Source organism: Haplochromis burtoni, unplaced genomic scaffold, assembly GCF_018398535.1.
Source record: "Haplochromis burtoni strain Fernald_Lab_line unplaced genomic scaffold, NCSU_Asbu1 Contig_27, whole genome shotgun sequence".
NCBI classification, from domain to species: domain Eukaryota; kingdom Metazoa; phylum Chordata; class Actinopteri; order Cichliformes; family Cichlidae; genus Haplochromis; species Haplochromis burtoni.
Window position 1 is genome coordinate 1,838,225 of NW_024582388.1, and position 20,529 is coordinate 1,858,753.

Genomic DNA, 20,529 nt, shown 5'->3' on the forward strand with positions numbered 1-20,529 from the left:
GAGCTCTGTGAAACCTTCTGGGCTGCAGCATCCTAAATACAAAGGTTTTCAGGAGGCACTGTGAGTCTGAGAATCAGGAATCTTTGGAAAGATGTAATACAAGGGGCTTAATCACAAGGGGAATGTTTTCTAGAGAAGTTGACTTGTGCAGGAGGCTTAAATGTTGCTCTAATAAAAAGGGCAAAAGTATCTTTAAAAACAATCTACTTCTTTAATTTCCTCTGATTGGCAACGAAGACGCGCTGAAAGCTGATGAAGAAGAAGAAAGCTCTTTATAAAGCTCGAATGTTAATTTAAAAAGTAACAAAAACATATCGGTCCCCCGTGTTTCTATCGCTCTAATCAGATGAATGGTGTCGTGTTTTAAGCAGACTCCCCGCACTTGCTGCGCTACCTGCGGGAAAAGTAAAAAACGCACAGCCGGCTCACCTTCTCCGGTCGTCCCGTATGCGCAGGAGAGAAGCAGGGCGACCCGAGCGATAATCCCAGCAACTCTTTTAGTTCCCAGATCCATGGTGAAGCGGTGAGAGGCTGCAGAGAAGCCCGGCGGCTGCTGGAGGAGAGAGACGAACGAACTCTCCTCTCCAGCTCCAAGAGAGATCTCCTCAAACCAGAACTGAAGGGGAGGAAGGGAGGCAGTGAGGGAGAGTGAGAAAGAGAGAGAGAGCGAGTCGAGGGTCTTACTACACGTTCCCAGCAGCAGCTTCCGTGCGCCTCCCTCTCCTCTGAAAGCTCTTCTTCAGTCCATCGATGTTTAATAAGCACAGTTTCAAAAGCCCTGCGTCTTGCAAGATTGGGTCCTTCAGTTCCAATGGGGTAATAAATCCTGCCAGGCAGACTCGTTTCACGTGAAATGCACATCCACACACAAATCCACGCCTTACTCAACACTTCATTTTTATGGTGTGTGCATTTTAAATCTCACTAACTCGAATGCTTTTTATTTACAAAAAGTAAAGTAGTTGTGCAAGCGCCTAAATTTGTGTAGATTTGGAGCAAGTTATATTCCTGTGTGGGCTTAAAACGTGCGCACAGCTGGGGAACAAACATTCAACACAGTCACATTAATTTAACAATAAATATAAACAAGCAATACAAAAAGTGCATAAGAATGAAGGCGATGTGTAATAGCTAATAAAAAAAAAGGCTGTCATTACAACGTTCAGCTGTAAAATCTCATATAAATCTGTATTTACATTTCTTGGGGAGAAATGAGGGGCAACATGTGTACAACTCCGGGAAGTACTGCCAAGACCCAGGCTAACCGAATCAGCTAGTGACTGTGCTTTACATTTGCTACCACACAAAGAGCTGAGCATCATCAATCTTCTCACCCAGCTCTGTAAGTAATCAAACAAGCATATTTTCCACAATCTTTGATTATCTCGTTGTTTTAAGTTGATTTTTTTCAATTGTCACCAAGACATGACAAGTGTTTGCATTAGCATCCCATTACTGTCTTGAAAATGTATTCCACAAGTGCCCTGTACTTGGCTGTCTGGGGAACATTGGTGCTCATCTCTTTGAGATGCTGCAGATACATTAGAAGAACAGGTGGCACCCAGCGAAGGTGAGTCTGCAAAAGGAAAATTGTGGTATAAGCATACTTAATGTATTTGTGAGACAAGTTCACCAAACTAAAGCATGCTCTGCTTTGTTCTCCTTTTTAAGTCAGATGGAAACCATCATTTATAACATGATCCTCACGTTATTTTAAATAAGCTTTGTAACTTCTGACTGAGACACTTCTGTGGCCATAGATCAGTGAGCAAAGGGTTGCTTTCCCATAGACCTCTATAAAATCTGACTTGTTTTTAAACCCGAAGACGTGCCCCCTTCTGGCAACTGGAAAAAATAATGCAGGTTTTAGGCACATATGCGCTAGCTTCCCTTTTCAAATGCAGAAGCTACAGTGTCCATCTTTATTTTAAACTGAAGAAGAATATCAGCCTGTGTGTGTGTGGTTTTTTTTTTAAAAATGACATTGTGCTACAGAGGGTACTCTGGATACATGGTCAGTTATTGTTGGGTTGTCAGTTGGGTTTTCATCAAACCAGGCAACAGTCGGGCACCATGTTGTGGAAACTCCTGTTCTGGAATAGCTAATATGGATATCTCCCAATTTGAATTTAAACAATAACAATGTACTCTTTGAGCAAAATGGCAGCTGTCAAGTATTTCCCCTCTATCCACGATAAAACAGACAACAAGAAAACCTGGCCTTTTTTTGACCCTGCGCCAAACCAGAAAAACTCTTTGCCCATCGGTTCCAGAAACGACTGCTCTGCTAACAACTTGAATGATGGTGCTGATCAGCAGCTCGAAGCTCCGGCAGCCTGGAAGACATCAAACATTTTGCCGGTGCCTGATTACCAGCCTCTGGATGTTTTCAGTGCGGCAGAAGAAGATCCTACTGTAGCGTCATGGAGCGAGGCGGATGATATCTGTGAGCTCTGCATCAGGCTCAAAGAAATTGAGCTATGCAACATGATAGGAGAGACAACGAGCAACCAGGAGAGTGAGTGTGATAGCAATTACCTGTGATGTTATTAGACAACTTAATAGTTCACTTTAGAGCCACGGGAGTTAACACAGTTGGTTATTCTGCAGTTTTGATGAGTATCATCATTAGTTTAACTAAACTAAATTAGTATCATTTAGTCGTCTGAAACTGATAAAGGAAAAGAGCAGAAGAGATATATGAAAAGAAGTGAAGCTGTGAAAACAATTGTAAAATATTGTGCACAAAACATTCTGTTAGTGCTAAAAAGTTTTCAGATCCTACATAATATGACTGTCAAAGTACTACACATCACACGTCAGAGTCCTGCACTAAAACTGCAGCCTAAGTTAATGTTTTTAAATATGATAATAAATGGTTTAAAGTAGTAAAAATGAAAAATGCTCAATTTAAACAATATTTTTAAATGTGAAGTTCACCTGTATTTTTCATAGATGAGACCTAGATTAGATCAGTTCAATTTAAAGTCTGTCAAATGGCTTATAAATTAATTGACTTGTCACTTTAGTTTTACATGTATTTATTCTCAAGTGGTTTTAAATAATAACAGAAATATTTAAGGTCTGTTAAATGTAGGGGGTTTAAAAATGCATTTATTTCACAGTGAAATGTAGAAGCTTGGATTAAGTGAAAATATATAATATAATATAAAGAATTTTATCCCCTCTAATGCTTATTTAAGTGAAATTCTTGCAGTATGTGATGCATTACGGTCTCTCTCTCTCTTTCAGAAAAGTTTCTGAGGAACATTGGGTATTACTGGGTCAAGCAGAAGAGGAGAAAAAGGAAGTAAAAATCTCAGAAAGACAAAACCATTAAAATGAACTGCATTGACAAGCAATTACGCTTTTGAGCTAAAATGTTTTTCTGTTTGTGTGGGTTCTCAGTTTAGCCACTTGACTGCTTTTGCTACTATGTGCATCTTTGTCCATCAGTTTTTATCATTATACACTAAAACACTGTGTAAACACTGGAAACCTGCAAAACCACAAAAATTGTAGTATCACACTGAGGGAAAGAGGAACGATATCTGCATTTAACAACTGCTGGTCATCACCCAGTAATGACTTAGCTTCCGAGGGCAGAGATGTGATTTCCTAAACTGGAAGTCTTGATATATTGGACCCCAGGAGCTAAATTACAATTAAATCAGGATGGCTGATGGATTTCCGAACCCATCAGCTAGTCTAATGGTTTTATCAAGACATGTGAATGTGATATCAGAAGCAAGTTTTGTAACTTGGCAATGATCTTGAAACTTCCTATCTAGTAGAATGGGGAGACAGCTTTTATTTCAGTGGTCACTGCCACGTGAAATATAAAGTGTGGCGGTACTTTAAAGAAAACTGCTTCAAAACTTCGCTTATTTTGGCCACCAAAAGTCTTTTCCCTCCACCAGTTATATTCCTACTGCACTGTTTCACAACATTACACCTTTATTTACTGCTCAAACCAGAGTGCTGACATTAAAAGTGTCTCGGCTTCTCCCACAAAAACAACAACTGGGATCAAATACCATGCTTATTTGCATGATGGATACAGCAAGCTGATAAAAATTAAAGAACACTACAGTTACCTACAGCTTAGTAATCATGTTTAAAGATGTAGAAATGTGCCAGTTGTAACGATCTGCTTTGCGCATGTATCGGTGTAGCAAGAAAATTAGCCAATATGTTTCCCATTTGACGCTTGATTGGCTTTTTGGGGGGCAGGGGTGAGGCAACAGCCACTCAGAATTGTCCCATAGATTTTTATTCAGGATTCTTTGAGCCATGTCTCCTCCTCATACACTGAAAAAAAGGCCATGTTGGATTTACTTGATTCAATAATGGACATTGGTTGCACACAAATGTTTTGCTTTGGCAGAAACTTAAACAACTGAGTTAAATCAACACAACTTTTTCATATTCAGTAAACCTGTGCATTTTGTGTTCATAAAACGCGATTGAAACATGTTCAGATGAAGTAAGTTGAGCTCCTGGAATATTTTAATTCTTCACAATTTTGTCATTTCATTTCAACACTATTCAATAAGTTTTACCCCAATACTACTTGGTCACTTAAATACTACATGCTGTCTTCATATTACATAATGTTCAACAAAGTCTAGATCCTGGTTACCATAAAAAGTGAATGGGTCTTCAACAACTACCATCCTTCTATCTTTATCCTGGTTGCAGGAGGGCTGGGAAATAACCCTGAAGTGATAGGTTACGGTGCAGGGTACACCCTGGACAGCTGACCAGTCTATCACATAAAAACAAACAACCATTTACACTTACATTCACAGATAATTTAGAATCACCAGTTAACCCTAACTCTAATAACTGCATGACTTTTAACTGCGGGAGGAAACCAGAATACCCAGAGAGAAACCTGCAAACTAGCCAGAATGTGGATTTGAACACAGGACCTTCTTACTGTGAAGCAACAGCACTAACCACCATGCCAACAATCTAGGAAACGTAGGAAAGCTATGATTTCCTGAATTTGATGCAGAATTGTTTTGTTTTTGTAATAATACACAATAAATAGCAATAGCATGCACGTGGTGCGTGTGTAGGTCTCTGCCTCTTATAACTCCAGTGATTTTCCTGCAGTTTGAAATCTTGTGCGATCTTGTGAATTTCATGAGTTCAGCAACTAACCACTCTTACTAGATTGTATCATGTCATCTCAACAAGAACAAATTAAGTTGTTGAATTTCGTACAGATTCTTCATGATTTAATTACGTTCATAGAAACATGAAATTATTGTGTTCAAATTACAAGTTAGACTTTTTTTAATGTAACAACCACCCAATTTACTTTTTTTGGTATACTAAAAAAAGTAGAGGTGGCTGCTCGACTTGACTGAGATGGATGCCTTCCTGAAACCACAATCTAAAGAGCGCGAGTCTGAAACCCGTGCAGTGTCGTGGGATTTAACATTGATATATTATTGACTTACTTCACTTGAACATGATATAAACAATTTAATCTAGCCTCTCTGCATATCATGTAGTTTCTACACTATGTAGTTACACTTAACTTTAAAGCATGAGGCAATTGTGTTAAATACACGCAAGATGCTTACGTAAATCCAAGAGCTGGCCAGTGTGCATTGTCTCAGATAAAGTATATCAACAGCTTGCGCTGTGCATGCCATTATAATCTGAAGTATCCGGGAGCTGCTGCTAATTCAAATGACAGAACAACAACGTTGCCAGGCAGTTGCTGTAGGTGGCAATAGTTTGCTGTGCTCATGTGAAGTAAAGCTTGCATTGTGAGAGACAAAAGCATCTGATTGGCATATAAAGAAGAGGAGGCTATAAAGGTCCCCAGATAAGCACATTCAAAATCTACTTTGGTCTGCTACTTTTTTGTTGTATAAGGTTTTGCAAACTCACACACACTTACACATACAAAATGCATGGAGTGCTCTGATGGCGCCCAGATTTTCTAGACACTAGGTTAAAATTTGCTCTACAGTTCGAAGCGAAATTTGTTCTTGGCTTTACTTAAGTCAAGAGTAAGGGGTGGGTTAAAGCAACCGTGATTCAACACACAGTAGTCGTTTGAGACCAATTTGTGTAACACAGAAGTGCCTGGGGATGAGGTTATAATGTTACATTCAACAGATCGGGTGCAGTGCAGAATATTGAGTGCATACATTTAGAGAGAGAAGCTTTCGGTTGCGTTCGGTCGATAATGCACGGTCAAGAAAAAGCCCTGAAAACAGAGAAGAGAGGGGAAGGCGTGCAGAGAGTCAGCAGGGGGATCTGATAATGAAAACCTACTGAGAGTATAGACAGCAGGGGAATGAGATGATAAAAAACCTGTTGAGAGCAAACACAGTGGGAGAATCAGATACAAACACTCAACATTAGCATCAGACACCTTGCTGGCCTGTGGACATACCGCACACAGAGAAAACAGCTGCTGCTTAATGTTTAAATCAGACCAGTGAGAGGTTTTCAAACTATGTCAATGTGAGATGTGCAGAAAATGCAGAGACAGAAAACAGCAGGCTTTTGGTGGCAGAGGTCAAACTGAGAGTGACACACAGCAAGTAGATTGATAAGGTGAGACAGAAAATCTAAAATAACATTTTAGAAGCAGGTAAAGGGATAATGAACGCACTTTTTTTTCTCTTTCAACTAGCTCTGAACATCAAAAAATACTCAAAGAGTAAAATATGGGGAAGGAAAGACAGACAATTCTTAGGTTTTGTAGAGTCTGAAAAGAAAAACAACAACTTCACAGCACGGGTGTAGTTTCGACTTTGTGAAAGGAAGATTAGTTTTTGCCTTATCTGACAGGTTTGACAGAATCACTTGGCAGTTCTCAGTGAAAGCCTACAATGGGACACTGGGGAAAACCAATTTGCTTCTTTTCAAATAGAAAAACTTTCAAAGAATTGTGTGTAAAAAGTGACCAGATTTTCATTTACAGGTTAAAGAAAGAAAATAAGACTCTTTGTGTCCACTTGGTTTGGCACTAGTGAATACAGTACAGATGAAAGCAGAGCAAGGGAGTTAATTGTGACCCAGACGTTACCCATCAACGAACACTTTAATATCCCTCCATCCTCCATAGCAGAATTTGATCTCTCTGGAGTTAGTCAGTTAAACCTGGATGGAGCTCATTTATCAGACTGTAACATCTCATCTTGTCTGGTTGGAGATTTTGGCAGCAGAAGGAAATCCACCCAAATTGTGATGACAGCACATCGTGACAGGCCTGTGGAGAAGTGCTCGTATGATGAGCATGAAAGGCCACTGTCAATTAAATGTTAACTTTTGCTTCAATATATCTCTAATAAGATAGTCCCTTCAGCCACCCATGTGAAAAAAACTGCCTTACTTTTGAATTATCAAATTGTTTGAGCGTACCCTTTGTGGCCTGGGGGGATTTTATAGTCTGGTAGTGTAATAATGCTCATAACAGTGTGATGGGACACTGTTAGAATAATCAATCCTCTATTTTAAAATTGGGACACTGAACAAAGCTCAGCAAAGTTTCCATTCTGCCAGAGCTGGCAGGGAAATGAGACCAAAACAGGAAGCACACCCATGAATTTGTCATTCACACAGACTGCAAATTTTGCACTTATTGGTGGTTTTTTCTTTACTTTTACATTTAAATCGTACTAAAACCTTCTCAGGCGGGTTAAGGTCAGTGAGCTGATACAGGACTCTGTCACGCTTCTTTGTCAAGAATCCTTTAAGATCCTTGAGGTGTGTTTTGGGTCACTGTCTCAGATGTTGTGGTGTACATGGTGGTTAAGTCTTGTTTGATGATAAAAGAGTCACTCAGTCTCCATCCAGCTGATTTTGAGATGTATGTGCTGCTTGGACTGATGCAGTTTCTAATGGAGTGAATCAATCCTTTGCAGCAGTGGCTGTCATGAAACAGCTGTTTAGCAGGCAGGATGTCCACCCAGATGCAAGATTTGGGAGACCTCAGTAAACTCAAAAAGCAGCTTTTAAATGTAAGCTCTGACAAAATATAAAACAATTGCAAGTCAGGAAGAAGAAATACAAAACTACAAGTCTTTTATAAAAACACAGAACACCGAGAAACACAACTGAAGGTAAAGACTTGTGGAAAAGTTCAAAAAATGAAACAAGAAAGAACTAACTATTACCAAGACAATAACTCTGACTCACAAGCCTGAAACAGAAAAACAAAAATACAGAGAGCAAAACCAAAAATCCACACGAGCCAACAAAAAGATGAAAGCCTGGCTCCAAGGCCCAGACACATGACGATGGCCACCTTTGGTCTTCCTTTCCAGAATTTCATCACAGCATTTCATGGTTCTTGTGACTGAACTTGGTGTCTTTTGGTGATTAAGTGCTGCTTTGCTTTTCTTAGCTGAGCGGGGAAAACAATTACCCAATGAATTACCAACGTAGGCAGATAGGACTGTTTTTATGTATACCAGCAGTAGCTCAACACAGCACAACTGATGGTCTCATTAGAGGGTGAGAAATCCCACAAACTTTTGACAAGTTGTCTGTTAATTAAAAGGCACCCCGCATTGATGCTGGCAAGGATACTGGCAAGGATACTGCCTTTCTTTTGTAAAGTTGTGATCACAGCAAACACTTTGATGGATCTAAAATCTGATACATGTTCATGAAATTATATACAGGTTTTTATTTGTCTTCAGTACCTTATTAATTTTGTGTTTAGTCTATATTTTCTTACTGGATTTATTATGTGACTCATATCTCTCTTCGGTTTTCTCATATTTTATTGTAATTTATTATCAGAGTATTTTATTTCCATGCTTACACTATATGTTTACTTTTATCTTTGCTGGGCTTTATTAGAAATGACATCACTTCCTTGGTGTTTCTAAACAAGAATAAAAAGCTGATGAAAGCTGAACTTTTGAGATCTCAGACTAATTGATGACACTAGATTGCTTCACTCCCACTTTGCAGAATAAACCAAACCAAAGAAGTAAAAGGTTTAGTGATTGAATAAATGCAAGCAAACTTGCTTTTATTTGAGCACTCATTCAACCATCAGCTCCCAATGGATCCTTCACTGCACTAAACCATCTCCTCTTCTGTCAAACGCAGAGGAATTTCTTTCTCTGATCTGCCAAGTTGGTCGGTAAAAGCTTTCAGCAGATTTTGAACCTGATCCCCGACCAGCAACTTGTTACTTCTGCACCACATAGCAATTAATGAAATATTTTTCCTTTACCATGGTAACTTCCTGCACAGCTAAACAGAGATGCTGAATGGACTTCTGAAAAATAGAACGAGGAGCTGCATGAGAATGAGCACAGAGGGAGAGGGAGGCCAGTGTAGATGTAACTACAACTAAAAGTAAGTAATATAGATGGTTTTTAATTATGGCTTCATCTATGATTGGTATTTTTTAATCTAAATTCATTTCATTATACTTCATGAGCAGAGCTGAAAATTCCTCCTGACAGAGTGTGAAAATAGGTGAAAGGATCAACTTGGGATCTGTTAGTATTTCTGTGCATGTCTTTGGATAAATATTGATAAGAGAGAGAAGCTTTTCATTTGAGACCTTTTTCTAACAGAGCATGGAGACAAATCTTACTATAATATACCAACTCTGACTGGGAGCAACCAAACCTGGCACGCAGGTACATCTTAGGCCTCTGAAGGTTTTATCTACATCACATTATCATGTTGTAATGCTGCCTAGCAACCAGAGGATTTTTTTCTCTGTTTTGTTTACAAATAGTCCCAAAGAACGACTGTTAAGAGACGACTATTCATAAAGTTTGGGAAAGTTGCAGTCAGCTGAGAAGGAAGAAGTCATGTGGATGAGTGATGAAAGGTTTCTCTCAGTGAAAACGCTGCATCCAAATGAACAGAATCAACTTTCTGCAAACAGACTTCACAGTTTCTGAGGAGAAAACAGCAGAAAAGAGAGAGGGAGGGAGGGTGGGGGCTTAGGGGAAATATTCGACACAGAGTTAATGAAATGCTGCAGGTTAGATGGTGCAGAGATAATGTTTGTGGTCGATCTCATTAGAGATGCTCACATCTCCAACCCAATGCACAAAAAAATAAAAAATAAAAAAAAAATTAAAGTTTAGCTTTTTTCCCCCCCACAAGATTCAGCAGCAAAATTACCAGCATGATGAATAAACATTATCAAATAAATACAACAGCTTTTAGCATGTGACTGGGCTACTGCACAGATAGGTCTGAGCTTCCAAGCATTTTGAAAGCAACTTTTAAAGCATACTTTAAACTTTATTCATCTCCATGGGGATCAAATGCTGGAAACAGCCCAACTGATATCACTGTGCATTCTATGACCATTATCAGCGACTATGATAATGGGCATTTGGGAAAAAACTATGATAAATTTTGACATTTGAAGTTTTGCATTTGTCCAACAGGGAAGCGCGTATTGGTGCTGTCACTCACCGGTTGCCTCAACAGTTAGACGGCTCATGCTTGCAGATCTCCTGGAGTTACATTTGAACATGCTGGGTACCCTTTAGCATCATTTTGCTTGTAGGGTTTCTTTGAATGAGGTGTATTTGAACCAAAACCAACCTCTTTTCCTAAAGTTGAACCAAATGTTGGTGCCTAGACCTAACTGAACAGAAATGAAAGCAAAAGTAAAGATAAAGAGAGAAAGAAAAGAAAACTAATCAAATAAGCAGCACTTAAGCAAACCTCCATATGGCACCACACTCTTTGGGCAGTATTTACTTTAAAGGGACTAATATTGTATTTTGTTTTTTGTTCTTTTTAAATAAGTTTGTAGTAAAGATGAAGGTAATATGACAGGTGTTTACTTTGAAGTTAGTAATGGATAAAAAGTATAGATTTGTAAATTAGTGAACATATAAAACTTGAGCTTATTATATAATAACTAACTACTTTCTCTTAGCAACACATTCTTTAAAGATATAACACATTTTGGGGTCAACTTGAAAGAAAGGAAGATGTGAATGTAATAAAAGTGAGATTATATTTTAAGTCTTCATAAGTTGCTTTGTAAATGTTGACAATACATAGCACCTCATAGTTTCTAAGTTCAAAGACTGTTCTGGTAATTTTCGAATTAACCTTGACTGTGGTGGATTTAAGCAAATTTTAACGGGTTGTTAAAATGACTCTACTCTACAGCCTTACAAAGTTTTATTGGAATTCATTAAAAACAAATTATGATGTTTACAAGCAGAAAAAAGTACACAAATGCACACAAACACTACCAACAAACATGACCTAATGTCTAAACAGGAATGAACCATGGCCTAATGGTAGCTTGTCTGTCACAGATCAAAATGGCATTTTTTGATGCCCTGAGGTAAGAGCAGTTTGACCGCGCCAACCTCCGAGGAAACAAAAAGCTGGAAAGTCCAACAAAGAAGCTGTTATAACTTCTTTGCAGTTTTGCACTTTCTATTTAACTTCCTGAGTATAAACACTCTAAAAGAGGAGTGTTTTTCAGGCAGTCCTGCCAGAAACTCAATTAATTAGGTTCCAAACTCACAGTTAGCAATTGCTCATAGTTTTACACAGCTAATTTAAACTCTTCATCAAATTAAATGATGTACAGTCTATAGAACAAGACTCCCAGAAAGCTAAAGTGACTGACTAGTTTTGCCACGAACCAATCCAGCTATTAATGAACTCATTGCCAGTAGAGTATCTCACAAGTTAAACTTGCAAATCGTCCCTATGCCATCAAACATCTCGAAGCACATTTCTTTCCAAGATGAAATTCTCTGACTCAAAGCAGTGGATTCATCTAGCATTATGAAATGTAAGGGAGAAGCACATTTATTAGTAGATAATGGAGTAAAGTGAGGCATTAAAGGCTCAAAATGTCTCTAACATGATGAGTCAGATTGCAGCTGAATGATGTGAGCCCGGGCTACTGCTTCGCCTTTTGTCCACGGTTGTATTTGTGTTGAATAGCAGATGGAGAGAGCTGGTGATCAGTGCATTCTGCCTCTGCTTTATATTCACAGCAGCAGCTGCAGGCTGTTGGAGGCCTGCTGCCTGACCGGCCGGCCAGTTGGCTGAAGCAGAAAAGACACTCAGAGTTTCTTTGAGAGCAGAGCAGAGATCAAGCTGCTGGGAGCCAGAAAAGAGGGAGCGAAATTAACGAGTTCTACAAAGAAGTTCAGTCTTCTGTGTACTGTAAACTCTCTACTGCATTCTAGGTACTAAGAGCTGGAATGAGAGTTCCTCTGTTGGAAATTAAAGAGCCATTTAAGTCAAATAGCACAATGAGTTACCCGCTGTTGTATCTGGTGCTTTGTAGAAATAGCCAAGATATAAGGTATTACAGCTACAATAGATATCGGTGTATTGCATGAGAATCGGGGCCGGATTAACTGGATAGTGTTATATGTGTATAATTCAGGAAACCTCAAGTTTTCTGTGTGGTTGAATTGGTAGCTATAGATATTCACTTTCATTTCATTTCATTTATATAGCACCAAATCACAACCGCTGCTTCAATGTGCAGGATTTTACCAACATGGAACTGCCACAGAATCCTAACAGGACTCTGTAGCAGGATTCAATTTACAAATTGAATTTACAAATAAGTAAATTGATTAAAGTTGTCATCTCTGGTCCTTCTGCTTTGACCCGTTTTTTTTACAGTGTTGTTAGAGTGCAGTTGTAAGTCAGTAGAGCACTCTTACTGCACTCTTAATATGTTTAATGTGTCACTCGGAATATGAAATTTTGATTAACATCTCAGTGCAGGAGTAAATGAATCACCAGTCAACTGGTTACCAAAAAGCATTGAGAGCACATTGCAAGGTTGCTTATCCATAAACATCCATTTGCATGTAGATAATAGCTGTGCAGGATTTCAAATTAAAATTCTGATATTAAAAACTTCTATTACCAAGTATCATATTACCGTGCATGTTACATTTCCCCCCAAATAGACTGATGCATCCTTTAAAGTTTTAAGCTGAATGAATGAGTTATTTTCATAACCTTCAGAAACCCTGGAAAAAAAAATCTCTGCAACCCCGTCAACAACACATCAAGGTGCAGTCTCGGAGAATGCGGGGTAGAGGGTGGGTGTGGGGTGAGGGGGTGAAGGTGTGCAGAGAGGCATCCCAAGGCCAATTTCAGTGTACCATCACATGTTTGAGTACCCTTGTAATAAATAATGAAAGCAAATATATATATCTTAAAAATTCCTGTTTAACTGGAAAGCTTTAAGTACACGATACTACACCAAGTAATACAAATAATGCTGGCATTGTACATAGTCAGAAGAGGTTTAGATGAAACAAATAGAAAAGCATAATGTCAGTCTTGTGTAACAGGTGCATGTCATTACGCTGCTACTTACACACATGCATATCCTGGACATTTAACTCTCACAATCACTTTATTCATGCTGGGTTGGGAACACATTTGCCTTCAATTCTTTGTGTAATAGATTTAATAAGGTGTTACCGGCACTCTTCATAGATTTAGCTTCATATAGACGGGATATGATCACACAGTTGCTGCAGATTTGTCAGCTGTCCGTCCAAATTTTGTATTTGATTATAGATCTGGTGAGGCCATTCGAGTACAAGATTTTTTCCAATCTTCTGTTGGACAGTTTGAATTGTGGTCTCAATTTCCTGTTCCTAACTGACTGGAGTGGCAACTGGTGTGGTCTCGTGCTGCCGTAGCCAATTTGCATCAAACTCTGATGTTTTGTGAGAGATGCTCTTCTGCATACCTTGTTTGTACAGAGTGGTGAACTGAGTTACTTTCAGTCCTATGAGTTTGTTAGTAGTGTGGCCATTCTCCTCTCACATCTGACATCAACAAGGTACTTTCACTCAGAAGTGATGCTGGATATGTTCTCTTCTTCGGACCTTTCTCTGTAAATCCTGGAGAAGGCTGTGCAGGAAGAGTCCAGTAAATAAACAATGTCTGAAATACTAGGGCTGGGTATCATCACTGTTTTCTATTATTGATTTGATCCCCGATCCGATTGGACTCGATTCAATTTTGACTAAGACAGTCAGAAATATTATGATTTTGATAATTTATCAGTACTGAAACTTGTGAGACTTCATCAGAGGTGTAAGCACCACCTGTAAAACACCACATACACAACTCACAAGTTCCTGGCTCTCTCGACTCCCCTGTAGAAATGTTTCTCCGAGAAGGGGCAGGCAGTGAGGCATGGCCCCCGTCCTCTGGCAGCCCGCCTGGAACTTGTAAGTTGTGTATGTCCACTCAGGCATCATTGATACCTTCTCTGAGATAAACCAAAGAAGAAGAAGCAGAACTGGCTGCTTTGGCTTTTCACCTAATTGGCGTCAACATCATGTCCTAAAAATCATATTTATATACAACTAAACTGTCAGTGCAGCAAATATGTAAATAGATTATTCATCATCTAGTGAGGAATCATCCATTTTTAACATATTCGGGAGTCAAATGTAGTTGTATATAAAAACATATTATTTAATTTTATGTTCAAGTTCAATTTTAAAACTTTAAAATATAATAAAGTCTATTTTTAGTTTACTTTGTTAATAAAGACATTTCTTAGGATTTTCAGAAACACAAACATTATACATTGCAGATTGCTTCATATTTTTCCAACTTTTTCAGCGGAGGCGTTCAAAATAGATAACAGTCACGTTACACTGTGACAGTCATGGTGTAATGTGGGCAGCTGCCTGCCTAATATAATGTAACATCATCACAATATTTTACATAAAGTGAGCAAATGTACCTTTGTTCCCTCAGCTAAGACAGCTGGGCTGCAGTAGCTTGTGTTGAGAGTGACATCTGTTTTAAAAGCAGGGAACAAAAGACACTGAGCAGCACATCAGTCAGCATAGAAACCGGTCAAATTCTTCATGTGTGTTCATGCACAGACTACATGTGCATGCTGTTGTGCACATAAACTCACAGATGTATATGATAACTCAAGTTTGTGGCATTAAATTTGTATTCTTATTCTAAAAATGTAATACAATACTCACATCAGGCCATCTGCCAAAACCAGCAATGCGACATTCATTCATCGTTCTTCCTTATTCGGAGGCTCGGCTTGGTTTCAGCAGGCTGTTTCGACCATGTTTACATGCCTAAGTGCTTTGAGTTGCTGCTGATGTAAAAGGATGATTATATATGTGGTTTACTGTAATGAACAGTGGAACAGATGTAACTAATAAAGTGGTTGCTAAAGGTATGTAGCAAGACTTTACTGGACTATACATTCACGCTTTGTTCTTAGAATGTACGTAATTTCTTTTTCTGTTTTTTTTTTCCATTTTGTTGTTCTCAATTTTATAAAGTAAAAAAAACCAAAAAACAATCTACTCTACATTAGGCCGTCATTTTTGCAGAACCATTTTTTAAAGGGTGGTGAAATGTTTTTAGTCATTTATCAGAGTTGATGTGATTGACTATTCATGTTTTAACACTCATCTATAAGGTTTGCTACAGTGTCTTTTGCACAGGTGAGTCTGGAGTATAAAAATGCCTTAACTGTTTTGAGAACTGCATTAAGAGTGATGAGAATGACATACCTGATGTGAGAACTGCACCAAAGTGATTGAGAAAACCTGTAAACTCTGAACACACACTTTGTGAATTTACATATTTCTATCAAATACCAGTGATGTTAAAAAAAAAAAGGTTCGAGTTTCCCAGGCCTCAAATAAGGACAGTTTCTCCATCACAGGGTCTTTGACTACGAGTGACCTGGGTTAAATTTAAAGTCCTGTTCTGCTTTTTGTAGCATTCATGCTGACTAACTTGTCATTTAGTTTACATTTGTGAATAAAAAGACATGAACATTATCCTTTTGGTGTCTCAATACCATAACACATGCTGTAAATGTGCATTTACCGCTCGAGCAGCCAGCTACTTGCTTTTATGTTGAGGTTTTTAACCATTAGTAGAACACATTACATTCACTCTTTAGTTCCATAACCGTCATTTCCTATTAGGGTCCACGCTTTGCTCGGCCACACTTCCTTACAAAGCTACTCAAATATTCACATCTTGAACCATTTGTGGTGATGTTGTGTGCATTTCTCTGGATTATATTTCTTGTAGTCGGGGTTTCTTTTGAAATCAATTTTCATTTCTTACATTTTGCTATAAGTAGATTTAACTGTGGAAAATATCGGCTCATTCCACCCAGTCTTGTATTGTCTAGATGTTTTTTGTGTTTTTCTTTTAAAATTTCTGCTCTTCAGTGAAGCAACAAAATCATTGTTTTTTCTTACGTATTTAACTCAGGCTAAGAAGGGCTGAAACCAATCCTGGCTAACACTGGGCAAATGGCAGGGTATAAACTCAACAGGCTGACAGTCCATCATGGGGCAAATGGTGCAAGTGTTTTATTCACACAGAATAAATACATAATCCAAGGTTCACTACTGGACACAGCATGGTAGACAGATTAGTATGGCCTCTTCACTGCAAAAGGTCGTGGGTTCAAACCTGTCTGGAGTCTTTCTGGAGATTACATGTTGTCCCTGTGCCTGTGGAATTTCCTCGGCTACTCTGGTTTCTTCCCACATTTCAAAGAAAGACTCATTTGGTTAATCGGCCATTCAATATTGGACATAGGTTGATGTGAGCTTGGTTCCCCTGTGATGACCTGGCAAGCTGTCCAAAGTGTAGCTTACCTCTCACTTTATGTTATGTGGATCCATGGGCTGGTGCCTAATCTGGATCACCAGTAAGGAGATGGATAGAAAATATTTATTTGGTACCTTTTACAGTATCACTTGTGCAGAGAGTATAATCTATGTTTTTGTGGTTAGTGTTTAAAGAAGAGTCACAAGACTTACGTTTCATAAGAACAAAATTCTTTTTTGTAATTTGAACTTTCATATTTTTTTTTTGTCATCATGAAATAAGGGAACAGGGCCACCTGACCATGAAACTGCTTGATATCAACTGTCCAATTCATTTTCAGACTCAAAAAAAAGTGGGCGATTGTGTATGAAAATGGTTCCATCCATCCATCCATCCATTCGCTTCCGCTTATCCTTTTCAGGGTCGCGGGGGGCGCTGGAGCCTATCCCAGCTGTCATAGGGCGAAAGGCGGGGTACACCCTGGACAGATCGCCAGTCTGTCGCAGGGCCAACACACAGGGACAGACAACCATTCACACTCACATTCACACCTAGTGACAATTTGGATTAATCAATTAACCTATCCCCACAAGCTGCATGTCTTTGGACGGTGGGAGGAAGCCAGCGTACCCGGAGAGAACCCACGCAAATGAAAATGGTTGTTATTCCTAAAGGCTTTGTGAAATTTTTTATTTTTTTTTAAACCCCTCGAAACAACACTGAGAATCTACTTTTTACAGCCACGATAATTGATTTAAAGCTTGCAGAACATTTTGTCCAGCCCTCATATATTTTTTCAATCCACATTTTTTTCCCCTCCCAGATCTGTTTCAGGGTTACAACTTTATTTTAGCATCTGAACTGGGTTTCGGCAGACTACAGTTGTAGCACTGAAATACAAATAATGTCAGTTATGATCCTTACAAAGACTGTGCACCCTTTTCCCCAAACCCAGCATTGAGCAGGTAGTGCACAGCAGTCACGGGAAACACTTTGACTTAGCACTACACTTACTCTTGTCCCGAGCAATACATTGGCTAAGTCAAAAAAAAAAAAGGACCAATTGACAGATTTCTTGAAGTATTTGGAAGATTCAAGACAAACTTTTGTGACTTTATAATGCTCTGCAGCTCAATATTGTTCAGAGTCTGTATTGAGTGGGTACATCAGTAAGGTTTAAGTTTAAAAGTTACCTGGAAGGAGGTGAAGAAAATGTACTTTGACTGTTCTATACAAAAAGAAAGTTTGTGTCTACTATGTAGACATGATGTACAAAAGTAGTCAGGTCACCCTTTAGTAAGAAGAGGCTCTGTTATGTGATAACAGAGTCAGAATTTCTGTTTTCCTTATCTGCTTTCCTTTTGGGCTTCTAAGCAGCACAAACCTTTGAGTCGAGTCATGTAACCTTTCTAAAAGCACCGAACTGCAGCAACATTTGAACAAAAGTCATTAAAATGTCATTTCACCTTTGCCAACTTCAACAACATATGCCAGACATAATTAAAACTACACAGCAAAGAGGAAGTCGTAATTAGCCGCTGACAAAATGTTTCTACACAAAGTAGTTAGACTGACGTGATGAAATAAACTTCATCTGGGACAAAGTTAACAAACAAGTATCACTCAGATCACCTTCACATCATCCTGCTGTCAATCCTCGTAACAATCTGTGATCAATCAAGTCCCAATGAGAAGATTAAATTTAAGAATATATAATATTAATCAGGGACATAAACACCAACTAGACAAGTATCCATTTAATTATCTCTGCTGTCTGGGTTTAATGAAGTTCACCAAGACTTAATGATTAAAAAAAAGAAAAAAGTGTACGATGCTCACTGCTAACTAGATCCAGACTTGTCTGTTTTTCTTGGGGTTTTGTGTAAGAAGGTGAATTGTTAGCGAGCGTTAGAGAGCCTCAGGTGTCGATAGTTCTGCTTTGTTTAATCCTTACCTGACAGGTGGTGAGAAATGCCTTCAGGCTGGCAGTCCGATGAGGGCGGTGGCAGGTTTCACCAGAGAGGTTTTTCCTGCCTTTGCTGGGTGGACTGCAGGTTAGCTGCATTTCATCAGATCTTTTAGAGGAGAGTAATGAGGGTTTGTTGATCTGACAGTCTTTAGTCTGTCTGCAGCTATATGTCTTTATCACTACAGGTCCAGGGAAAGTATACTTAGTATTGTAAGACTCATGCTTTGTGTATCTGATATAGTTTAGGGCTGCTGCATTATCTATTTGCACTTATTACTAAAATCCACTTATTTTGTATTAAAAAAAGAGACCATAATAAGAATGCACTACATGATTTGAAGTTAATATTAAAATTTTGTTTCTTTCCAGGTTCATTTTTTATATTCTGGAACTATAAGGTAGCTTTCTATGAATCTGACAGGGTGACATGCAGCGAAGGTCCCCTGCAACACAAACATTTATCTTAACCATCCATCCATCTCCATCCATCTTCATCCGCTTTATCCGAGGCTGGGTCGCGGGGGCAGCAGCCTAAGCAAAGAGGCCCAGACCTCCCTCTCCCTCTCCCCAGCCACCTCCTCCAGCTTATCCGGGGGAATACCAAGGCGTTCCCAGGCCAGCCGAGAGATATAATCTCTCCAGCGTGTCCTGGGTCTGCCCCGGGGCCTCCTCCCGGTGGGACATGCCTGGAACACCTCACCCAGGAGGCGCCCAGGGGGCATCCTTGTCAGATGCCCGAACCACCTCAGCTGGCTCCTTTCGATGTGGAGCAGCAGCGGCTCTACTCTGAGCCCCTCCCGGATGGCCGAACTTCTCACCCTATCTCTAAGGGAGAGGCCAGCCACCCTTCGGAGGAAGCTCATTTCTGCCGCTTGTATCCGCGATCTCGTTCTTTCGGTCACTACCCACAGCTCGTGGCCATAGGTGAGGGTAGGGACGTAGATCGACCGGTAAATTGAGAGCTTCGCTTTTACACTCAGCTCCCTCTTCACCACGACGGACCGGTGCAGCGTCCGCATTACTGCAGCTGCAGCCCCAATCCGTCTGTCGATCTCCGGCTCCCTTCTCCCATCACTCGCGAACAAGACCCCGAGATACTTGAACTCCTCCACTTGGGGCAGGAACTCATCCCCGACCCGGAGTGGGCACTCCACCCTTTTCCGGCTGAGAACCATGGCCTCAGATTTGGAGGTGCTGATCCTCATTCCCGCTGCTTCACACTCGGCTGCGAACCGTTCCAGTGCGAGCTGGAGGCCCTCACCCGATGAAGCCAACAGAACCACATCATCCGCAAAAATCAGAGATGAGATTCTGAGGCCACCAAAGCAAAAGCCCTCCGCCACTTGGCTGCGCCTAGAAATCCTGTCCATAAAATTAATTTGTATTTTGCAGGGGAAAAAGAAGTTCAAATCTACTATTGTAGATTTCTGAGAATACATTTAGTACCAGTAGCAGCACCAGTGAAATCTGATAATATCTTATAAAAAGCACTGAGTGTTACAAAATCAATGGCTGCTTAAAATGAGTTTCCTGACAACTTGCTGCATTTTAGAAAACAGGCCCCTTTGCCTTCTTTGTAAAATTAAAACAAGGGCATTTGTCAGCACGTGCAAGCTATTTCTGCATTGCTGAAATCTTGCAACCTGGAGCATTTTGCATATCAGAAACTCTTACAATGCATGCACTTTAAGTCAGTGCCACTGTCAAAATCAACAGGACACAAAATCTAGAACTGATAAGTTAGGTTTGAATTATGTAACACGATTTCACTTGAAACCCAGATGAAAGTTATACTAATCAGTGTCCAGGTGCTTTTTTGTTCTCATCTCCCTCTTGGAGAAAAATATTTAATTATTTAATAAAACATCAAATTTGTCAGTGAAGAAAAAAAATATAGTAACACCAACAAACATGACTGGGGCTCAGAAAAAAAGTTCCAATCAAAATAAAGTAGGTGA

General features: G+C 39.5%; 1 protein-coding gene across 2 annotated transcripts in view; it reads right to left on the bottom strand.

Moving 5' to 3' along the window:
* LOC102289753 (contactin-associated protein-like 4) overlaps window positions 1–776 on the bottom strand; it is a 150,548-nt gene extending 149,772 nt beyond the window's left edge. The window contains exon 1 of one of the 2 annotated variants that reach the window (XM_042219043.1): window positions 430–776. In XM_042219043.1, coding sequence (XP_042074977.1) covers window positions 430–514 — 85 coding nt within the window. In that variant the 5' untranslated portion in view covers window positions 515–776. The remainder of the gene's footprint in view (window positions 1–429) is intronic. The other variant, XM_005918035.3, reaches the window with a different exon arrangement.
* Window positions 777–20,529: the final 19,753 nt, after the last annotated feature.